The sequence below is a fragment of the Papilio polytes genome, unplaced genomic scaffold (assembly GCF_000836215.1).
Source record: "Papilio polytes unplaced genomic scaffold, Ppol_1.0 DF823399.1, whole genome shotgun sequence".
In the NCBI taxonomy this organism is placed as follows: Eukaryota; Metazoa; Arthropoda; class Insecta; order Lepidoptera; family Papilionidae; genus Papilio; species Papilio polytes.
Window position 1 is genome coordinate 46,142 of NW_013525805.1, and position 21,863 is coordinate 68,004.

The 21,863-nt window shown below is 33.3% G+C and overlaps 1 protein-coding gene across 2 annotated transcripts; it reads left to right on the forward strand.

Moving 5' to 3' along the window:
- The first annotated feature begins 9,523 nt into the window (after window positions 1-9,523).
- Window positions 9,524-21,339, forward strand: LOC106104855 (probable basic-leucine zipper transcription factor J). Of its 2 annotated transcripts, none has more exons than XM_013285039.1 (6): window positions 9,524-9,795; window positions 12,580-12,761; window positions 16,560-16,777; window positions 18,479-18,931; window positions 19,638-19,905; window positions 21,207-21,339. In XM_013285039.1, exons 1-6 carry the CDS (start codon window positions 9,700-9,702, stop codon window positions 21,322-21,324), a joined length of 1,335 nt encoding a protein of 444 aa, XP_013140493.1. In that variant the 5' UTR covers window positions 9,524-9,699; the 3' UTR covers window positions 21,325-21,339. The 2 variants fall into 2 exon arrangements, with proteins under 2 accessions (XP_013140493.1, XP_013140494.1); XM_013285040.1 differs by lacking the exon at window positions 9,524-9,795 and adding an exon at window positions 9,935-10,437.
- The last annotated feature ends 524 nt before the right edge of the window (window positions 21,340-21,863 follow it).

Below are 21,863 nucleotides of genomic sequence, written 5' to 3' on the forward strand. Positions count from 1 at the left end.
CCTGTTTCAATACAGACACATGGAAACAGTAGACCAGGTGTTTGTGAAAAGATTAAAAGCATACGCCAACATTACAAATTAATCGAAAGCAATGACAATGAAACATGTCCGGACTGCAAGCAACAAATTTATCTACATAATGGATAGTAATTTCATGATTTCGATTTGCTAGATTCGCTATCTATTACGTATTTTTTTTTATTAAAAATTTGTTATTTACCTATCTCTTCATATGCTTATTTTCTCGACAGAGTTTGTCGCATATTCATAATGATCTACAAATTGAATCACTTGAAGGATTTGGAAAACTAAAATTGTTTTGTAAACCTTAATTCTTACTAATATTTTAGGTACCTACATGCAAAAGTTTTAAATTTTACAAAGGATGTTAGTTAGAAAATATCTACGACTGAAGCGACCTCCAATAAATTTGACATAGATGTAGAGCATAGTCTAGAAAAACACATATGCTACTTAATAATTCTTTTTATTCCGCGCGGACGGAGACGCAGGCGATAGCTAGTTGCCATTATGGCTAGTTCGCAACAAGCTAGTTATGTATTCAAGAAATTAATAACTAAACGTTTTAACAATAATAATTTAATCCAGTGGCTGTAGGTTAACAAATCATATAAACGAAAGTTAGCCACAAAAATTTCTCGATACTCGACTAAAAAGTTAGCTTCGGCTTTTGGTCTCCTAACGAAGGTTGGCATTCATCATAGCAACTTGAAGTTTAGATACAGCAGCTGTAAATATAGCTAGCAATTGTTAGCTAGTCTAGGTATAAAGGTACAAGCACTCAGGTTAGTTCTTTCTAACAATATTTCTATCTCAACGTATAGACAATATTATTTGCAAATCAAATAACCCAAGCTCCGCGAAATAACACGTGTAAATTATTTACAAGGATGCACGTTTTTAGATTTCTTATTACATATCTCCTATCGTGTTCAAGCCTGCGGAGAGATATCGATATTGTTATTCACCTGAAATGTGGCCTGTTTTATGTTATATGAGAAAACGTGGTAGGAATATCTTTCAGGAAATAAGTTCCACAGGTCAAGTAAGGTTGGTTTTGAAAAGTAGGGTTTTGCCATTTATTGTTTTAATAAAAAATAAAACAGTTGTAGATTATAAATAAATTTAAAGGCTAGTCACTTGATAAATCAGGCTTCAAGCGTCATTGAAACGAAAAAATGAAATCGATAATTATGTAGGAAAACCGCTACTAGATGGCGCTTCCTAATGTTATCGCTGCAACTAGAGTGCTCAAGTCTTAAAGTGGCGCGGTTTTAATAAGTCTTTAACGCTACTTTAAAAACTGTTAACCTTCCATCAAAACGCTTTTCACAGCGGATTACGTAAAAACTTAAAGCTCTTCATAGTACAAAATTTTCATAAACATTCTCTAAGTTTGGATTTTTATTAAATCCACCACTGACATCAAACACGAGTTAACTGAAGTACAGTCATCTGCATAAATATGAATACATTTACAAATTTTTCATAAACTTGTTACTATAGTCCTTCGGTTTCAAAAGTATGTGCACTTATCCATGTAGACATGTTTTTGAAAGTAAAACTGTACGCTATTCTGTAGCCTGGGAAGTGTAAACTTTTTAGTAAACACTTTTTAGCATGACTGTACATGTTATAAATAAGACATAAATGTGATTTATGTTCTTTGAATATTCACACCTTTGCATCGACCCAATATTCTGTTTATTTCGTACTCGTCTACAAATGTCTTTTTTCAATATCATAAAGTATCTGAAATACAATTTTTCCCCACGCGTGTTTCACGGCCTGGCCATAAAATACAATGTTACTCGGAATTATATCATTATAACACGCTGCTTCCTTGCCTTAGAAATCCTTGACTTATAAATGACAGGACTTGCTAAGTTCTCGCATTTCCCACTGTTAAAACCAAGCATTAAGTACTAAACTTGTCTGTGTGCTCCGCATGTGTGTGTTGATTTTAAATTCGATCTATACCACATCTCCCGCTCAGTAGCAGAATTTATTAAGTACAATTACGGATCGTTGCCCAGTCTGTTTCTCAATAGTCAAGTCGAAAAGCAATTGGGCCCTGAATCAACCCCCTAACCCACCCCTAACGCCGGAAGCCACCCTTCTGACACACAGATGTATATAATCGTTGCCCCGCCAACGATTTACGCTTCCCATTTTATATAAAACTAACTTTTAAGTGTAACAACGTTTGTTAAATTCGTTTTTAATTTCTTAGACTAGTGTAAGTAGTTAGTACCTATACTGAACCGATTTTGACTAGTGATGTGCCTTTCGATTTGTATTCCTAATATTTATGTCAGATCATTGGTTATCGATTAATTAACTATGTAGTTTTACTACCGGCGTTCCGGTAGGGCGCGGCGCCCAGGGTGCTTGACAGGAAGGGGCGTCACAGGTCTGCTAATTACTTTCACATAACACTCTTAAACATCCTTATCCCCCAGTCAAACAAAAGAAGGTGACGTAGAAAACTTGCCCAGGGCGCTAGTGGAATTAAGTAAACCAACACTGCGTAGTTATTTATTAAACTAACAAAAGTCGTGTCAGAATCTCGCCAAGAGGAAATTAGAGAATATACACAAATTGGGCTTTGGACGTAAAGGATAATTTATATTTTAAGGTTTTATTCATTCATTATCGAGCTCTGAAAACAGTCTGTAAGCATAATCTTCTTACAGACAGTTCTGCAAAAAGCTTTACTCTGTGGAAAGGGATTAACCTCGGCAAGATGAAAGATTCGGGAAAGGAATAAATATTTTTACGTTTATTTTAAAGAAATATAACGTTTCAGCAAATAGAGCTTAAAATGTATCGATAAATCTTGCCTCTATAAATAAATCACGAAAATCTTTGAGTCTAACTGACGCACTCTGAGCCTTTATTCATTGACTAGCTTTCGCCTACGACTCCATGAAATACAAAAAAAAACAAAAGCGAATAGACTATGTGTTCATCCACACTATCGTCTACGTCTATGCCAAATTTCATCGAGATACATTCAGCCGTTTAGGCTACAAACTCCAACAAACATCCATCCACCCATCTAAACTTTCGCATTTATAATATTAGTACGAGTATGAAGTAAGGAAGTAATTAGTTAGCTAGACTCGGCAGGTTTTTTTTTATATTTCACATAATTTATGAGATAGAAATTTCCGATAACTAGTTATATTTCACAATAATAAATAATCCTAATTTGTTTCAAGTACTTAGTATTTCACAATCAACAATTTCAGTATAAATCGACCTGAAAATTATAAATTCAGTTCGGTTCAGGAATATTTTGAAGGGTTTTAAAACCAATTTCCTGAGCGCATCGATTCGAAATTCAATTTGAGGGAGATTTGATTAACTTAACCACGGATTTAATTTGGAACGATTTCCGTTAAAAATTACTTTTCAATGGTTACCAGAATAATTCATATAATCAAACATCACAATAACTTTATAAGGCTTTCATTCATAAGGCAAGCTTTCATAAAATATATTTTTAATTAACAGCATTTTAACATTCAAACTTAAAAGCATTTTTATTAACTAATAAAATTTAATAAGAACAAATGTTATATTTCTTGAATATTGAAAAGTTTTGAGTGTGGAGGTACAGTGATAGAGGTGGACCTAGAAAGAGATGGTTGGATTGCGTGAAAAGTGACATGAGCAAAAAGAGAGTGATGACTGAGATGACGTATGATAGAGTTATGTGGAGGACAAAAACCTATAGCACCGACCCTACGGGAGTAAGATAAAGAGGAAGATGATGATGATTGATTGTACAGCGTTTTTCAAATATATATCTGATTTGGCTCAATTTTTCCATTGATACTGCTTAACTAAGCATATGTTTTTTTTTAATACTAATCAATATTTAAAAAACATATAATAATTATTATATTTCAATCTTTTAAATCAAATCGGTATATGTTATTGTATAATAGTAACAAAATATTAATATCTCATTTATTATAAAATTTGATATGTAAATGAAAGCTATGAAACGAGTTTTAGCATAAAAGTCTCATAACCACAAGATATATAGGTACGGCCATAGAATCTAGCTCAGAACTCGTATAAAGCTGCGTACACACGCGCGTCCAATACTAGATTAATCTAAACTGCACGGTTCCTGTGCTTATCTATACTATTATAATAAAGCGTAAACACACACTTCTTTGTTGCCTAAGATCTCAACAATTACAGCATTTAATTTTATAATTCTTTTTTTAATAAAAAGCCCTACACTTACGTCACTTAGGGGGTAAATATTTTGGATAAAAACCGTAATTTGGGAAAGAGACCATAAGTTGTTGCCAACATCAAGGAAGCAAGATTGCCAAGGTTTTTCATATCATGTCATTTTGACATTTGCTATTGACAATTTGACAAACGTAAAGAATAAAATAAAATTTTCATAATTTCATGCGGATAAAGCCGCACGGGAACAGCTAGTATAATAATATGAGTTTATGTAATAGTTTTCAATAATTCTATATTTTTTAAGGGTAGATTTATGTATGTCAAATTACCATGGTAATATATTTTTTAATTATAGCAACTAGGACCACTAACTTGTCGGTGTGAACGCCTTGGCTTACACCAGTTATTCGAAATGTAAAAAAATGTTCAATTTAAACGCAAGAAGGTACAATCAACTACATATCTATTTCTTTAGTTACTTGTAACTTTTAGTGTGATATGTATGTATTTACCTTTTTTTGACTTTTTTCGACCGCTAGTGCGAAATTAAGATGGTTTATATACGCGGCAGTCGCGTGCTACTAAACTGCTCGCGTTGAACATTGGAACGCGGCGTCGCGTTGTGTACACGCAGCTTAAGTACTCTCATTGTCGCCCATTGGCAGCGACGCTCTGTGGCTGCCCTACATTTCCTACGATCTCCACAGACATTTCTCGCTCCTAAAAACATTGTATTATAAAATGTATTGTGACGTTACGACGCGTATAACTAAAGGATACATTTACTTAGAACTTTACAAAGAGTTTTAATGAAAACGTGGGTTTCACTCTCGACATACCACTAAACATATAGTTATCTCTCTTTTATCAACCGGGATGTGAGAGATAGCTATATGTCTTTCTAGATACTATCTGTCGTTGCCTGCCTGCAATAAATGAAACAATTGAAATAAGACTTAAAAAATATAAGTAGTGAAACCAATTTTAGGTTAGAATGCTATGGACATTGCCACAGCCAAAAAAAGGAATGCCTTACTGATAGATATATTAATCTTTTTGTAAATAGGAAAGAAAATTAGCAATTTTTCCTAAACGTTGATGCGTTAAAGCGAAAAACACTAAACAGAATATGCATATTTACCGAACGTTTTCCGAAGGATAAATTTCAAGGTAAATCGATTCCAACAAATTGCTTCGCATAATATTCCCATAGTAGAGAAACAAGGGATGTCTACCGAAGTGTTTTTATGACAACCGTCAAATTGAAATTGCGAAGGACCGATAGGTACACAAATTGTTTTGACAGCTTTTATAATTTGTTGGTTAAACTACAATTTACTTGAACATTGAATTTCCACTGTCCAATGTCGTTTTCGTCCCGTTTATTATTTTAAAAATACAGCCAAATATTTTTGTACATGCTTCAGCAATGGAACTCGAGCAAAACCGTTCTTTTTAAAATATAGCTACTTACAGGTGAAATCTAATTTCATAATAAACGGTTAAAATCACTATTTTCGCCAAGGTAACTAATCGATAAAAAGATAAAAGAAAAGATATTTTGTATCGCCAAAAATAGGCATTCAGCCAACTCAGCATTCTCCTTTGCCCAATGAAACGGAAGCAGTATCAGAAAAAGATTTAAATGTCAAAGTCAGATACGAGAGGCATTAACCCGGGAAGTGGCTCGATTTATTTTCATTTCTTCTTTTTTATATCTTTCTTATATGTGTTCGAGGACGAAGGAAATTTCTTTGTGTTTGTTGTTAAAGTAAAAATGGTGATCATTGTTCCAGATAACATTTGTCAGATATTCTTGTGACAACTTTAATTAAGTTCGGCGTAGTTATTTGCAAAGAATACTTTATATTTAAATAGCAGGAATTTTTACAAAAAAAAACAAACACCATTTTTGTTCAATAAAACTTAAACGCCTTAATAAAATTTTATAGCAATCTAAATAGCACTATTACAAATTACGTTTCGGTACGTTCCAACCCTTTTATAAGCTAAACTAGAAGCCTTATCTTTATTCTGCAGTCTTTGGAGACGTTACATCATGTTTTATATATATATCTAAACTTTTGTTTCCATTTCTATTGCTAATGATTACTTTACTAAAAACATAACCTTAAATTAATTTTTACTTCTTAAAAATATCAACACTCAACAACTAACTCAAAGACTAGTTTTTACTGCTAAAACATGGATACAAAAATATTTTCGAAACCCTTTAACAGAGATAAGTAGATCATTTCTCAAACTGACACTCGTATGTTGTTATGAAGAGCAAGCTGTTATAACTCTCTCAGTAATGTTAGCATTATAAGACATACAAAAGGGTTCATGAAAACAGAATGATATGCAGATTTATGATGTAAAAATATTGACGATTTATATCTAAGAAATCTATGACTTAAATATAGGATATCAAACTAAGTTGGTATCGAACACCACTAAACCGTATCCACGGCTTGTTACCAATGTATACTAATATAAAGAGGAAGAATTTGTATTTATGTATGTATCAAATAAATTGAAATACTGCTGAAGCGATTTCAAAAAATATGTCTCCATTAGAAAGCTACGTTATCACAGAGTAACATGAGATACATTACTAGAATATTTTATAATTAAGCGTAAACATCGACAAAACTATTCAGTGATAACTATTTGTCTATTCCTCTGTCCGTTTCTGTCAGTTATACCGTTTTTTGTTTTTTATTCCCAGCATGCTCGTATTCTGTAATGGAGATTGTCTTAAATATTGCAAAGCACTTGTCTGAAAGGATATTAGAAAATACGTGAATGGAAATACATTTGTACAATTGGAACACCATTTTGTAAGTCCTTAAAGGTAGATAAGATGGGATTTAGAGGATTACGTGTTCCCAAGTTACTTGCTTAATATTTTACACGTGTCCATTGTACTTGAGACGCATTAATGATTTAATCTCGAAATGTTACTTCGAAACGTGTCTAGTGTATAACGTTCCCAGTTTATATTATACCCTTTGTCCTGGGTAAGTGAACAACGCGTTCAAACGATTCGACTCGACCTAACTCTATACCAAATTGAATCGCCCCAACATCTCAGGAAACAGGCGTGACATAAATTGATTAGTACTTCGTCTAATTAGTGTGATGCCAGAAACCCCATTCTATTCTTTTTCGCCTTCGAATAAGGGCGTTGTTAGAGGGGTAATGTAATTTTATCTATTATCCTCGCTTGTGTCCAATAGGTAACTGTAACTCTAGTTTGATGCAAATGTTTATGAGCTTGCTGCCCATACTCACTTCGACATTTTAGTACTACCAGATGACCGCTTACTCTTTCGACCCTTATACCTTCCATTATTGACGTAGGGGTCTTCAAAATTAGAGTGAATAACGATATAAAGAGCTAGCACGTACCATATTTCTAACACATCAGGTGAGGTCGTGGTTAGGCGGTAGCTTAAGGAACATAAAAATAAAAAAGTCTGTAACAAGACGGACGTAGTAATAGCGCTTCTTGTAGAAATTTATCCCATCGCGTTAAAAAATCAATAGGATCGTATTTCCGGCAATTTATCCTTCGCTTCCGGGTTTGAAAGCAACTTACTTATCCGCTATCTTGTTATAGCCAGCTTCAGTAACAGGTTTTAAAGGGCAACTGATACACTAAAAAGGTTTTATAGGTGTTATTATATCTGGCCGTTAACAATAACTATTCTGTAACATTGACCAATTACCGTATTCAAATTGAGATCGTATTGTTATGCATGCGGGAGTACCCGAGATTACATTGATCCCGGCTATCTATAATCTAAATCTACCTCTTGTATCGGTTATCTTGTATATATCGTGCATATGGACTACATTTACACAACATACTTAGTTATGTGGTTACATAAATAACCTAAATATTTAAAGCTAAAGTATAATAACAAATATATATTTCGACACTGTTTAGTTAAAAAAAATTTTAACTATATTGTAGACGTCAACTTTACTTTTTGTTTTACCACCAAATACGAGTATGTACCACCACACTGCTTTCAGTATTTTTTTAACAATTTGAAATGTTATACCTTGACTATAAACATTTGACTTAGGTTTAAAAAGGTTGCGAACTTTTAAGCACGTATAAGTTTTTTTTAAGATAAGGTATTTTTATCGTATAAGATTCAAAGGATTAATTTTTTAATAGTTGCAAACAATCGCCAAAATTATAAAAGAAAAACATTCGCTACAAAAATTATCATAAGGAAAATGATACGATTTGGTTTAATTCTATATAAATAATTAAAATCTATCATTCAATTAACTACATTGTTTTGTTTTCATTTTAGGTATTTTTTGTGTCGTGTTATACGGATAGAGCCTCCAATTCGTCCATCTTTGCTCAATGGAATGAAAAAAATCAATACCTAGAGATATTTCGACGCACCGTTGGATACACGAGCATTTCTCGAGTTTCAAGTGGCTCTGACATATATACTGTTATAACTTTACATGAATAATATAAATATTTAAGGAAATGAATATTAAATTTAAGTATTACACTATCTCTTATATTTTAATAATCTTTTATTACCTAACTAAAGGCATTTTGAGATGACGGTCAAAACTCACAAGGTGCAATATTATGACCACACAGAAGACTGGCGTAAAGTAAAAGCAATTTAACATTTCGTCTAACGAATGTGCATGTTGGATGCCTATGTTTAGTCCGTTTTACTTTCCTACCTTTTTCTTAAGTTGAAAAGGGGAAGTGCATTTGACGGCGGAGGGATGCATAAGAACCTGAAAAATCCACCCAGCGCGTCCCCTTCTCTCACGCGTGAAATATAACTTTTTATCTCTGAACTCCATTTGTAATATCCAGAAAACTAAATGCACCATAGTAACTGATTTTGTTAATTAATAATGAAATTAAAAAAAAACAGTATTTTGTCACCAATGTAAGTAAAAAGTGAAGCGTAGTGTGTTCTTCTAGACTATGTTCTATATGTACGCTAAATTTTGTCGAGATCCGTTTAGCCGTTTAGGCGACAAACTGTAACAAACATCTATCCATCCATCGAAACTTTCGCAATTATTGTAGTGAGATTATATGTATAGTAAGATTGCAAATGCAGAGTTGCAAGCAAAACCTGTTTTGATTAGCGCGGGTAACGAATTTAAATTAATTCTATCCACAGCTAACAGATGGCGCAAATATGTGCTGTTTTATCGACTGAAATCCACCAATCAGATTGAGAAGAGTGTACTATTTTCGTTACGACATTTTGTTTCCACGTTGCAAATGTCATTGTGACTTTAATTTGTAAGCAAAAATAATGTTTTAATATCCAAAATGTTATTATAACACATAATATTTTTTTTTATATAAAAGCGCAATAATGAAATCTGTTCAAGTGAAAGAATGTTCAATTCAGTGCAGACTTTCAGCGAAAAATCACGACTTTCAATAACGACATGAGTAATATCTTGGATTGTTTGTCAAGTACTACTGAACAGGAATATTTTGTAAAAAGCAACAAGATGGATCTTTATCAAGCGGATGGATTACTGGTTGGTATCACATTTACAAGGTCGTTACAATTGCTCACTGATAAGAATAAAAATCGTATTGGATTGTGCCGCTGACTAGTGAAATGTCTGAAATTGTAAAAGTGCGGGCGCTGTAATAGACGTACCGTATAGCAATGAACGTTCTACGTGACGAACAGACCTCGTTGAACAGCTTTCGTGGACTTGTGTTCCTACTTTTACCGTTATATATTCATTTCATTTTCGGCTCGGTCGTTGCTCGCTCGCCGGTGTTTTTAACGCGCCCTCGGGTCTTACCTTATCTAATTAGCAAATTATCCATCGGGTAGCAAGGTTGTAGTAATTAAGTAGATCGCGGCGTAGTGTGCTATATCAGCGTATTCGGTGAGGTCGCAACGTAAACAAGTGTTTTTAAGTGCCAGCAAGGCACCATGCGGTCGCCTGCATTACCATATGCTTGTTGAAAACATTTCGATACATAATAACGTAACAGGACTGGTTATAAGTGATACAAGGAGTGTGTTTGTCATCACTTTCATCCCTTTCGCTTATTTCATCATTAACTGTAGTGAATCATTTGTGTTGATGGTTTTGTGTTGAAACATAAATGTCAATAAACATTCCAAAATGGATAAGAAGCTAGACCTAATGTCTCTACTTGAGGTGAATATTTTAATATATCTAAGATTATCACAGTGACATAATTGTGTTTTGTTGTTTTAATATAATATAATAGATGACAAATTTTACTCTATTTATTTATATCAGGATACTTTGCTATGTAAATATGTAATATTAAATCTGTGTGTTAATAAGTTTAAAGCCCGACATCCAACTTTGCTGAAACATTCACTTGCAGTCACCTTTCTCTTTACACTCTAATAAGAATAAATGAAAGTAGTATTAAGAGTGCAGATATGTAACAAGTATATAACCATTATAATTAATTAACAGCTAGAAATAACTACAAAATATTGTTCTTTTTCTCAATATTTCAAATAAAAGATTGCAACACAATATATCTTTAACTTTTTAAATAATTCTAACATAGGTGTAATTCTTTCATATTCTAAGATGTTTTGGTAAATCTAACTAATATTATAAATGCGAAAGTTTAGATGGATGGATGAAAGGATGTTTGTTAGAGTTTGTAGCCTAAACAACAGAACGGATCTCAGTGTGGAAAAACATAGATTACTGGATTTTGATTCATATATTTCCATGCAGACGGAGTCGCGGGCGAAAGCTAGTAGTTATTTAATATGTATTAAATCTTAGTGCTTATTGAATGAAAAATAAATAATTAAGTCATGAAATATGAAATGTTTTGTAAGGCTTCATCTCATTAGTAATTAGCATTTACTAAGCACTTTAATCATTTTTTAATTATGATTTTCTTGTAATATTCAATTTAAAGAAATTAACTAATCCATAATTATAATAATTACACAATAATCTTAATAGAATAGCATTAACTAATTTGTTTATAGGAAACGGATCATCATTACTTATCATGGGTGAACATTTTTAAGATGCTTTACAAGTATAATAATATTCTTGTGTTTTTATAAACATTTTAAAAGACAAGGCAATATTGTATTTAGTCTGAAAACACATAATAATAAGTTAGTGATACTGATATTAAGATATGTGTGAAGTCAACTGACCCTCAGTGGGCCAGCATGGTTGACTGGCCTAGTCACCCTTTACTTAGGGTAGGCTCCATGCTTCTTAGTAAGGATGTATAGGAGACTGGTGATGATGTTAATGATATTGAGCAATGCTTACTCACAAATACATGTTTCAATTCAAGGAAAAGGACATAATGAAATACTAGGTGGTGCTTGCGACTTCGTCCGCATGAAATTAAACTATATATTAAAAAATGTACTAAAATTCAACTATATTTAAAAAAAGTTATTGCAATTTATACAAAAATGCAAATCTTCTCTCTTAATAATTTTAGTTTAATATTAGTATTTACAAAAAGATCATAATATTTTCACTAATGTTGATATTATTATCATATTTATTTACTGGTACCATATTTGTAATTTTTTTTTTTGAGGATATTTTCAGTAGGATTGTTTCAGAATATAGTCCTTAAGAGTAAAGAGATTCCGATACAAATCAACGCTTCCCTACTCTCAGTACAGATATTTGTTTGGAAAAGCAACAGTATATATCACCAATGATTCTATAACCCTTACAAGAACATTTTATTTTGCACACAATATATTGAAAATGATGCAATAGGCTCAGGTCTTAAGTTATCTTATACAAGTTGTTGCTTAGAAAAAATAAAAAAGTTTAAATGCAAAAGTTTAGATGTAAGTTTGGTAGACTTTGCCACCTAAATGGATGAATGGATATCTAAGAAATTTGGTATAGATGTAGAGCATAGTTTGGAAGAATACATAGGCTACTTTTGTTTTTTTAAACATACATGGAGTCATGGATGCAAGCTAGTAGTGTATATAGATGTACATATTTATTATGTTTGTGTGTAGATGGGATAGGCCGTCACTATATACAACTTTGTTAGTAAACAATTGGCTTATGCAACACCAATGTAAATTGAAGTAACTTTTTTCAATTTAAGGTATCATTTGACTTTAATTAAAAATTTATTTATGAAAATAAAAAAAATATTTAATATAATGTTTGTATTATTATAAAATTTATCTTTTACTTATCGTAATTTTTTTTAATGTTGATTTCTTAATGAAATGTGAATTCTTAATAATTCCCACACTTTATTAATTACTTTTTTCTTTATTTTTTAATGTTTTTGTTTTGTTGCAGGGTGACACTTGGCAAGCTTCGGGTGACTTGTTGGAGAGTTTCTTCTCACTAGATCAAGGCTCCTTGAACTTCCTAGAAGAGTCACTGCCGGATTTCAATTTGGAACCAGACTGGGTGACACCAACGGGAGGACTGAGCAGTTCTGGTTCCGATAGTGGATTATCCAGTGATCATGCAGAACTGTAAGTCATTTTTAATGTTTTTTGATTAAGTTTTAGCTATTTACAACCACCAAACAGTGCAGTAGTGTATTACAAAATCAATGGTCAAAAGGTAAGCATTTTTAAATGGATTTTTCACAGTGTAGATAAGACCCAAAAACCTGACAAAAACAAGATGTGTCTGCCAAATTAAACACTATCCAAATCCTAAGATAGATAGACCAGGAGGTGTTCATTATATGATGTTTTTGAAATAATTGATTGCACTACCTTTGTAACTTTGATGTCTATACCTAACCGCACAACCAATACAATGTTTCTTAACGATTTTCAAATTCTTCAATTGAAGAAATTTCTATAATTACTTTTATGGTAATACAAACTAGAGATGTTCATGAATATTTGATTAGTAATAATATAAGTGGCACATATGACACAACACAGGGTCAATGAAACGCTATGTGTGACGCGTATTGAATATTCTACGCATACCGGCACAGTACCGTGCTTGCACACGATCGGAATATTAGATCATACTACAGTATGATTAGTATTTAACTATTTAATCACACCCTTTATAGAGGCAAGTCGGCTTAAATCGTCATATTTGGTCATTTTAGTCGTCCGTTGTCTTTTCTGAACACCCTGTACATATCCGTAATTGTCTACCCTTCTGTGAAGGGTAGACAATTACGGGCGTGATATTTTGTTTAGTTTAACGCAGTATTTATGTAACTAGGTCACATATCATTGAAAGATTGCATGCAATTATATTCTATCTCGTTTTGTTTATCTATGAAAAATGAGATAGCAAATTATCGCTTATATGCAGTGTTGCTTGCCTACCGAACGTTGTTTTATTTTGTTTAATCAGATTCACCTTCATCACCTTATCATAACTCGATGTTGACGTTAATACTATTTTGTAACGCAATACATTGTATACTAAGTAAGTTAACAATATCTGGTTGCGCGGCAGTGCACCCGCCGAAGCGAGCACGGCCAAACGGATTATTCCCAACCGTCACCCCGCTCTGTCATGTGCAGACCGATGAGAATAAAAAGTTTCACCCGTCTCACCTTTTGCGACGAAGGGACGGTTGGACCTTTTTTTCATAACAGTTCCATCTGTCACCTTAATGGTGATAGTGGGACTAAAAGGTGAAGCGGATGAGACTTTTTATTCTCACGTGGGGACAGAGCGCGGTGTTGGTCGGGAATAATCCGGCCAAACACTATTTTCTCGAAGAGCGTCCAGGCACTTTTGACACCCTTGTGTATTCGTTGTATATAAAGAGAGAAGGTTAAAATTTTGACCATCATAGATATGCCGGAAAACAGTTTATTGCCAAAATTGCCTTTAATTAAACCTAGTTTACTATTAGTCCCTTTTACAGTACTTCACTGGAATGTACAGTACTGCTGACGCCTTCTTCCCCTCTATACCTTTATTTTAGAATTTAGAACATTCTTTAACTGAATATCGATAGAGTAAATGCTTTCAAAACTTAAATACATGAGTCATTTAGAAAACATGACTCAAAAACAACACTAATTTCTTTTTAAGGTCATATTTTGTTTTAGTATGTGACTCATAACCGTCTTCTTACATTTTTAATTGTTGCAATTTTTAAGTCTTTATGTGAATGTAACAATTTGAGGGAAAATATATTCTTAGAAGCATTTACCAGTACGATTGTAAGAAAAATTGTAAAGTAGGTCGTAGTTTTCAAAGTGGAATTTTTACCACCTTGATATTAAAACCAGAAAGTTGTCCTGATTATGGAATGATGAAAGAGGAAAATACGAAAATAGACTGCTTCAATATTTATTATTAGTGTCGACTAATTACATAATTGTCTACATAATCAATTTTACAGGTCAGGTTAAGGTTATTAACGGGCTAGAAATCCCTGCTTCGCATGGTTAGACATTTAAAAAAAATTAATGTAGTCTTTGTTACTGAAGCATAAAATTGGTTAAAGCTAAGATTATTCCTTACAAACGTAAAAAAACCAAATCTATCTCTTAATATTAACTTAGATATATGTAGACGATGAATTTATACATGCACTATATTATCGCCATAAACATGGAGTGCGTAGTTCACACACTATCTTTGTTTTTGAACTCTCCCTGGCTCGTTCGAAAGATAATTTTTTTATCGGGAGATACCTACTGAAGAAAAAGTCCGCCTACGAAATGATTATCATTTTATTTACCCACTAGTTTTGGTCCACGAATATGCCCGCGGGCAATTAAAAAAACAAAAGTAAGTAGCCCATGTGTCCTTCCAGGTTATCCTCAAAAACTATGCCAAGTTTAATCGAGATCTGTTCAGCAGTTTAGGCTATAAACTCTAACAAACATCCATATATCTATCTAAGTTTTCGCATTAATAATTTAGATTTTAATTAGAAAGATGTACACGATACTGGAGGACGTTTAATTCCAAGCCATTTTAATTATCTTGACACAATACAATGCAATTGAAAACTTGCCATAGCAATACTTAGGTGCTAAATTAAGACTCCTATGGTGACAGTTTGCTGTATGATTATCGAAGTTGGAAGCGAATTTAATCCTTGGTACAATCAGCTGCATAAATATGAATAAATTTACAGTCATTAAAAACTTGTATAGACTTTCTATTTACGAATACGTATGCACGTATTCGTAAATAGCATGTATTAGCGGTCGGATTTGTACGCCTATTTTTGGAAACCGAAGGCATATGCCATTTTCTGAAGCTTTGTAAATCTATACTTCTATATTAATATTGTAAAGAGGAAAGATTTGTAATTTTCTGTATTAAAATAACTCGAAAACTATTGGGTCGGTTTCAAAAATTCTTTTACCATTAAAAAGCAACTATCTCTGAGTGACATAGGCTATTTTATTTTTATTTCACGTTGACGAAGTCGCAAGCAACACCTAGTGTATACATATTATGCAGCTGACTGTACATGCGTGTATATCAATCCGTAATCGTAACCAGAGGCGAAATCTAGTCTGTGATATAAGAAAAATTACGTAATATAGACATGAAATACGTTCACTGCATGAAACGTGAATATATCACGTTTTAGTTTCTGTTTCACTGTAATGAATAACTATCTTTGATATCGAATTCGGTAAGTTAATTGTTTTTCCTAGCCTAGTGACTACTATTTTTTTTTAAGACTGGAATCTTACAACTTGTATATTAGAAAAAAATGTAAAAACCATTTTGGTTTTTACCAGAAGTTAGGTTAGATTTTTTTGTCATGTTTCATATTAAATGTAATCTTATCTTATTTCTTCCTATTATTATAAATGCGAAAGTTTAGATGTATGGCTGTTTGTTAGAGTTTGTAGCCTTAACTGCTTAACGGAATTCGATGAAATTTGGCATAGATATAGAGTAAAGTCTGGAAGTACACATAGGCGAATTATTTTAATTCTACGCGGACGGAGTCGCGGGTCATAGCATGTTTTTAAACATTATCTACAACTACAACCGTATCTCATTACAAGTATTGTGCAATTTTTGCGTTGATATGTCTCGACAACAAATTCTATAACATTACCCACATCATGTAGAAGCCCTACGATATTTTGATATTGATTCTTTCACAAGAAATATAAACACGCTACTTTACATGTTTTCCAATCTTATGTTCCATGTACAATAGACAAAAAAAAATTAACCATCACATCTATAGTAGTCTAATATTAATGTTTTTAGAATTTACTAATCGGTTTTTATTTCACTCCAATTGTGTTTGTAATAGTCATATGGTGGTCACGTACATTTCTAATCAACTTAACTTGTTACAGTGATTTTGAGCAAGAACTATCACCGTACCTCATTCAAAACAACGCCGAAGAAAAACCAGCATTGGAACCCATGAGCCCTGAGAATAGTCAAGATGTGATCATACAAGACGGTAACGATTCTAGCAGCAATGAATCCGTAGAAGATGCGATAGATATGGACCACTTCGAAAACATTGTCATGCCCGGATTCATTAACAAAAATACATTCCAAAGCCCCGGTGAGTCATTATTTAGTCAGCCGTTCTCTCTTACAGTACACAAGGACTCTACCTGTTCTCATATTGCCATTATGGACTTTATTCCACAAATACTGTAAAAATACTCGATTGGAGACATATGTACAATCGCGGTAATTCTCGGTGCTCCACTTACAAATCGCCAACCTTTTGCGACGAGGGGACGGTTGGAACTTATTTTATTTCATTATGATACCATCTGTCACCATATTGGTGATAGTAGCACTAAAAGGTGGGACGGATGTAACTTTATACTCTCACGTGGGGACAGAGCGGGGTGACGGTTGGAAATAATGAATTAGGTAACAGTACGTTGCATAAATGAAGAGGTATTAATAAAAAACAATTAGCAAATTTAAAAGCATTCTATTGGTTATTGTAACGAGTCGTCCTCTGAATGTGTACAAAATGTTCAAACGATTGTAGGTTTCAAAAAGGACCACCGCCAGATTACCTGATTGTACATACACGTATCATAGGTTATTAGATGATTAGTACGTTTATTGATAAAATTGGAGTAAACCAGCATTTTTTTTGCTTTTGAGAAATTCGAAAGTCAATAATATCAAGTTACCTGAATTTCTTTAAAAGCTCCTCTATTCATCGGTATTTCAATGAGCACTATATTTCTATGATTAAAAGCATTACTACTTTGAGTCGAATCAATTTTTATGGCTCAGTGAATATTGCAGTGATCGAGTTTGCAATTAATATAAATTGTGCCGGGTTCGGTTGGCTCGGGTTCTTTTGTGCGTGAATTGGAATAAAATGGACAATGGTATTCTGTGGGATATTTGAAGGCTACTTCGATACAATGTATTGTATTTTTATTTGTATTCATAAATAAGAATAAATAATATTCTTTTACATGTTTTTTAATACATAACTTTTTTAAACAAAGTAATCGTTATTAAAATTATTAAAAACTTGTAAACACTTGCATTATCTAGTACCTAGATAAAATTATGTCATCACTCAATTTACATTAACATATTTTATTATTATACAAGCTTTCGCCCGCGATTCCGTCCGCAATGAATTTTTAAAAAAGTTAGTAGCCTATGTTTTCTTCCAAAATATGCTCTACATCTATGCCAAATTTCATCCAGTTCCTTTCAGCCCTTTATTCTACAAACTCCAACAAACATCGATCCATCTATCTAAACTTTCGCATTTATGATATTAGTAAGATTTATTATGTCTAATTCTCTCTAATGTTACATCATATGCCAATAATAAATGTACTAATTAAAACAATGTCTATATTGCATTATATCGGAGAAGAGATATGCATGTTCTCAATTTCTCAACCATCAAATGATATTGCGTCTCGCACAAGTTCAATAGTGAGTCATGATAATATTGCGTTTTAGTTCGTAAGACGCTAAAAACAAAATGGCGTCCTTCCATCAAGTGACGTGGATATTCCGTACGGGGTTTTACCTGATACATTATGCAAAGTTCAGGTCACTTGAATGACTTTGGAAACACTGTAGCGTGAATTTCCTCATCTATTTTAGCACATTATTCACACCAAAGTCCCATGAACTTGTTATCTGCTCGTATCTTACACAAATATTTACTATGTAATTTGAAACTTGAGAGGGTATTGCCTTTAATGTATGAAATATTGACATAACATTTACTATGCTCGATGCCATGTTTATTTTGTGTTATTTTTAGGCAAAGGTAATCGAAAACGTCGTCTATCGCATACGCCCCAAGTGCCGATCAAACCGAAAGTCCAAAAGCCAGCTGTCAGTTTACCCGTGAATGTACAAAAACCACAATTAGTTGTAAAGGCGCAACCCCAGAAACCACTCAAGGTTACCAATATCCAGGTTATCAACCAGCAACCGACGAAGGTTTACTCGAAACCGGTAGAATCGGTTGCTCCCCAAAGGCGGGTTATCAGGGTTGCCCCTATGGCGGGTAATCCCAGATCGATCTTACTGCCAGTAACAATCAAAGATATGAAAGATTTGAAATCTATTAAGATTATAAATGCTGCTGATTTGAAGAACGCGTCTAATATAAAGCTCGCTGCAGCTAATTTGTTGTCTCAAAGGAAGCTGCAGGAGTTGAAAGTGGAATCTCGCAGGGACTATGAGTACGAACACGGCGACAATAATTGCGGTGAGTTCTTTTATTGGTCGTACTCGTTTGGCTCACGTTGATTGGACGTAATTGTTTGAATTCGGTCGCATGGCTATTGTTTTGAGTGGTCGTTGCACTTCGAATTGAATAGGCCCAATATTTATCATCAAACTGTTATGAAAATTTAGCTTTGCTTTAGTATTGATTTTTTATTTGCAGTTATTTAATTGCAAAAATGTGATGCTGTAGGGTAACTGTTATGAAACGGGTTTACGTAGTTTGCACATCGTAACTTCTGTACTAGTACACTCCAAGTTAATTTTTAATTGGACACCAATTAACGTTTTGGACGAAATTGTAAAGTTGTAATGAATTAAGTATGCTCAGCTCAAAGTTAAAGTTTTGTGTCCTATCAGTGTTTACATTGTAACATCTCTGTTATATCCCTTTGTATGTAAATGTGTCGTTCATTTAATATCTATATAGAGCTGTTCACTTTGTAACGCACGAAGCAAGCGTATGCTGACAGTTCAATCTCCGTTCAGACAGGTTTATGTGAAACGTTTGGCTTCTAGAATGTACTCGTAAAGATTGTTGAAATTTAGCTACTTTAAGATTCACTATATTAACCTTTGTAAAGCATCTAGTATAGGAATCGTAGAAATTTAGCGAAATTTGTTTTGATATACTGACCGAAAGAACTTTCTTTTTTTGTATATAGCTAAATCTAAAATATCTTTTACAGACGATTCAGGTAGTGATAGGAGCGATGATGACGATGATCCTAAAGATAGCAAACTACCCGATGGTAAGAACGGCTACCCACGTTTAGTACTAACAGCGGAGGAGAGGCGGCTGCTGGCTAAAGAGGGGATATCCCTCCCCACCAGCTATCCTCTCACCAAGCAAGAGGAGAGGGAACTGAAGAGGATCCGCCGCAAGATCAGGAATAAGATATCCGCCCAGGACTCCCGTAAGCGCAAGAAGGAATACGTCGACGGACTTGAAGATAGGTGAGAAATTTAATTTAACTACATTTTCGTATTTATAGTTTTCTTAATGCCAAATTATGGTAAGAATAGTTTCTGTTGTGGTGTAGGTTTTTATGATCTATACTAATGTTATGAAGATTTGTTGTTTTGTATTTTTGTATGTATTAATACCTTTCTCCCGCGTGTCCGTCCGGGTGGGATTAACAAAAACATTGTAAAATATAGCATATGTTCTCACAGATAAATTACCCTTCCAACTGTGAAAGAATTTTTAAAATCGGCTCAGTAGTTTTGAGCCTATTCATTACAATCAAAGAAAGTTTTCCTCTTTATAGTATTAGTAAGAAAATATCTCAAAAATTACTGAACCGAATAAAATTTTCTTTCACAATTAAAGTTACTATATCAGTAACATAGTGTATATTTTTATTATTTAACAAAGACGAAATCGCGAGCAACAACTAGTACCATAGTTTATAATTTTCTAAATACAAAACTAAAAACAGTTTATGTTGTATAGTTTCTTGTAAATCCAAATTTTTTTGACGAATAGTTATTGTTTCTCTTGTCTATGGCGGATAGTTTTTTTGTAAGTACTTTATGTGATTAAATTTTTTTTCTCTAGTTTCGTGACTGAAATGTGTTGGAACAATGTTAAATATTGTTAAAATAATCTTAAAAAGAATGTAATAGGTGTATTGCAAATGGAATTCTCTTTTATCGTTATGAATGACGTCCATAATAGGTTTAAATATAGCGTGACGTTATATTTTCCTTGTGTACTCAATTGTCCCTTCAAGGTTGGTTTGTTATAGGCTTTTGTGTTACTTATGTACTTTAGTAATCATTCAATAGACTGTCCCAATTATGGTGAAGTGGAAATCAAATCTTTAGGGGGCTATCCATCCTGATCCGTTCATTTGGTAAATGAAATGACTACACTTGTAGCCATTTTTTGACGGGTCTGAAATTAAGGAAATAATTGTTCTGACTTTTCTGCTCGAGTATACTTTACAGAACATCCTATTTTACTTATAAATGCGAAAGTTTAGATGTATGAGTGGATGTTTGTTAGAGTTTGTAGCCTAAACGGATCTCGATGAAATTCGGGATAAATGTAGAGGGTAGTCCGGAAGGTTACATAGGCTACTTACTTTTCTTTTTTTTTAAATTCCACCCGGACGGAGTCGCGGGAGAAAGCTAGTATGTTATACAAATACTCTGTAGTAAAATTGACGAAATCCAAATCCATTTGATTTATTGTAAAAACAAACGAAGCAAAGTATCAAGAATGGTCAATAAGTAGTTGTGTTGTTGGTCAGAGTGAAGCAATGCACTGCCGAGAACCAGACGTTGATGAGGAGGATCAAGTTGTTGCAGTCGCAGAACCAAACTCTCTCGGCGCAGTTGAAGAGGTTACAGGTAAGGCTTTCATTATAAAACTTTTTTTAAACATTTTTCCGTAAAATCTTCTTAATAAGTCCAAATCTAGATGTGGTTCGACCATACACAATCGTCTGTATCTTTCCCTATTGTATTGACGTGATTTTTTGTCTTTTATTTTATTTTTTATCCAGAAAATTTTAATACTTTATCTATAGAAGTAAATTCGTTTTCTACTGTACGTTATAAATTGTATTTCCGAGTATTGTACGAATAAGCTGCATTATTTACCGTAGAACCGATAAAGTGAAGATAAGTAATATAAAATGCATTTCGCACGTGATATTCCCCATCTCAGCTTGAAGACGACACGAAAATTAAATGGAAATGTTGATTATATGCAATTCCCCACCGTCTTTTGATATCAGAGGGATTATCTATACTTCTATACTATTATAATAAAGCGTAAACACACAATTCTTTGTTGCCTAATATCTTAGCAATTATAGCATACTTTTCAATTCTTTTTTTAATTAAAAGCCCTACATTAACGTCACGCTTAAGGCTATATATTTTCACGCCTTCAAACTTAGGGG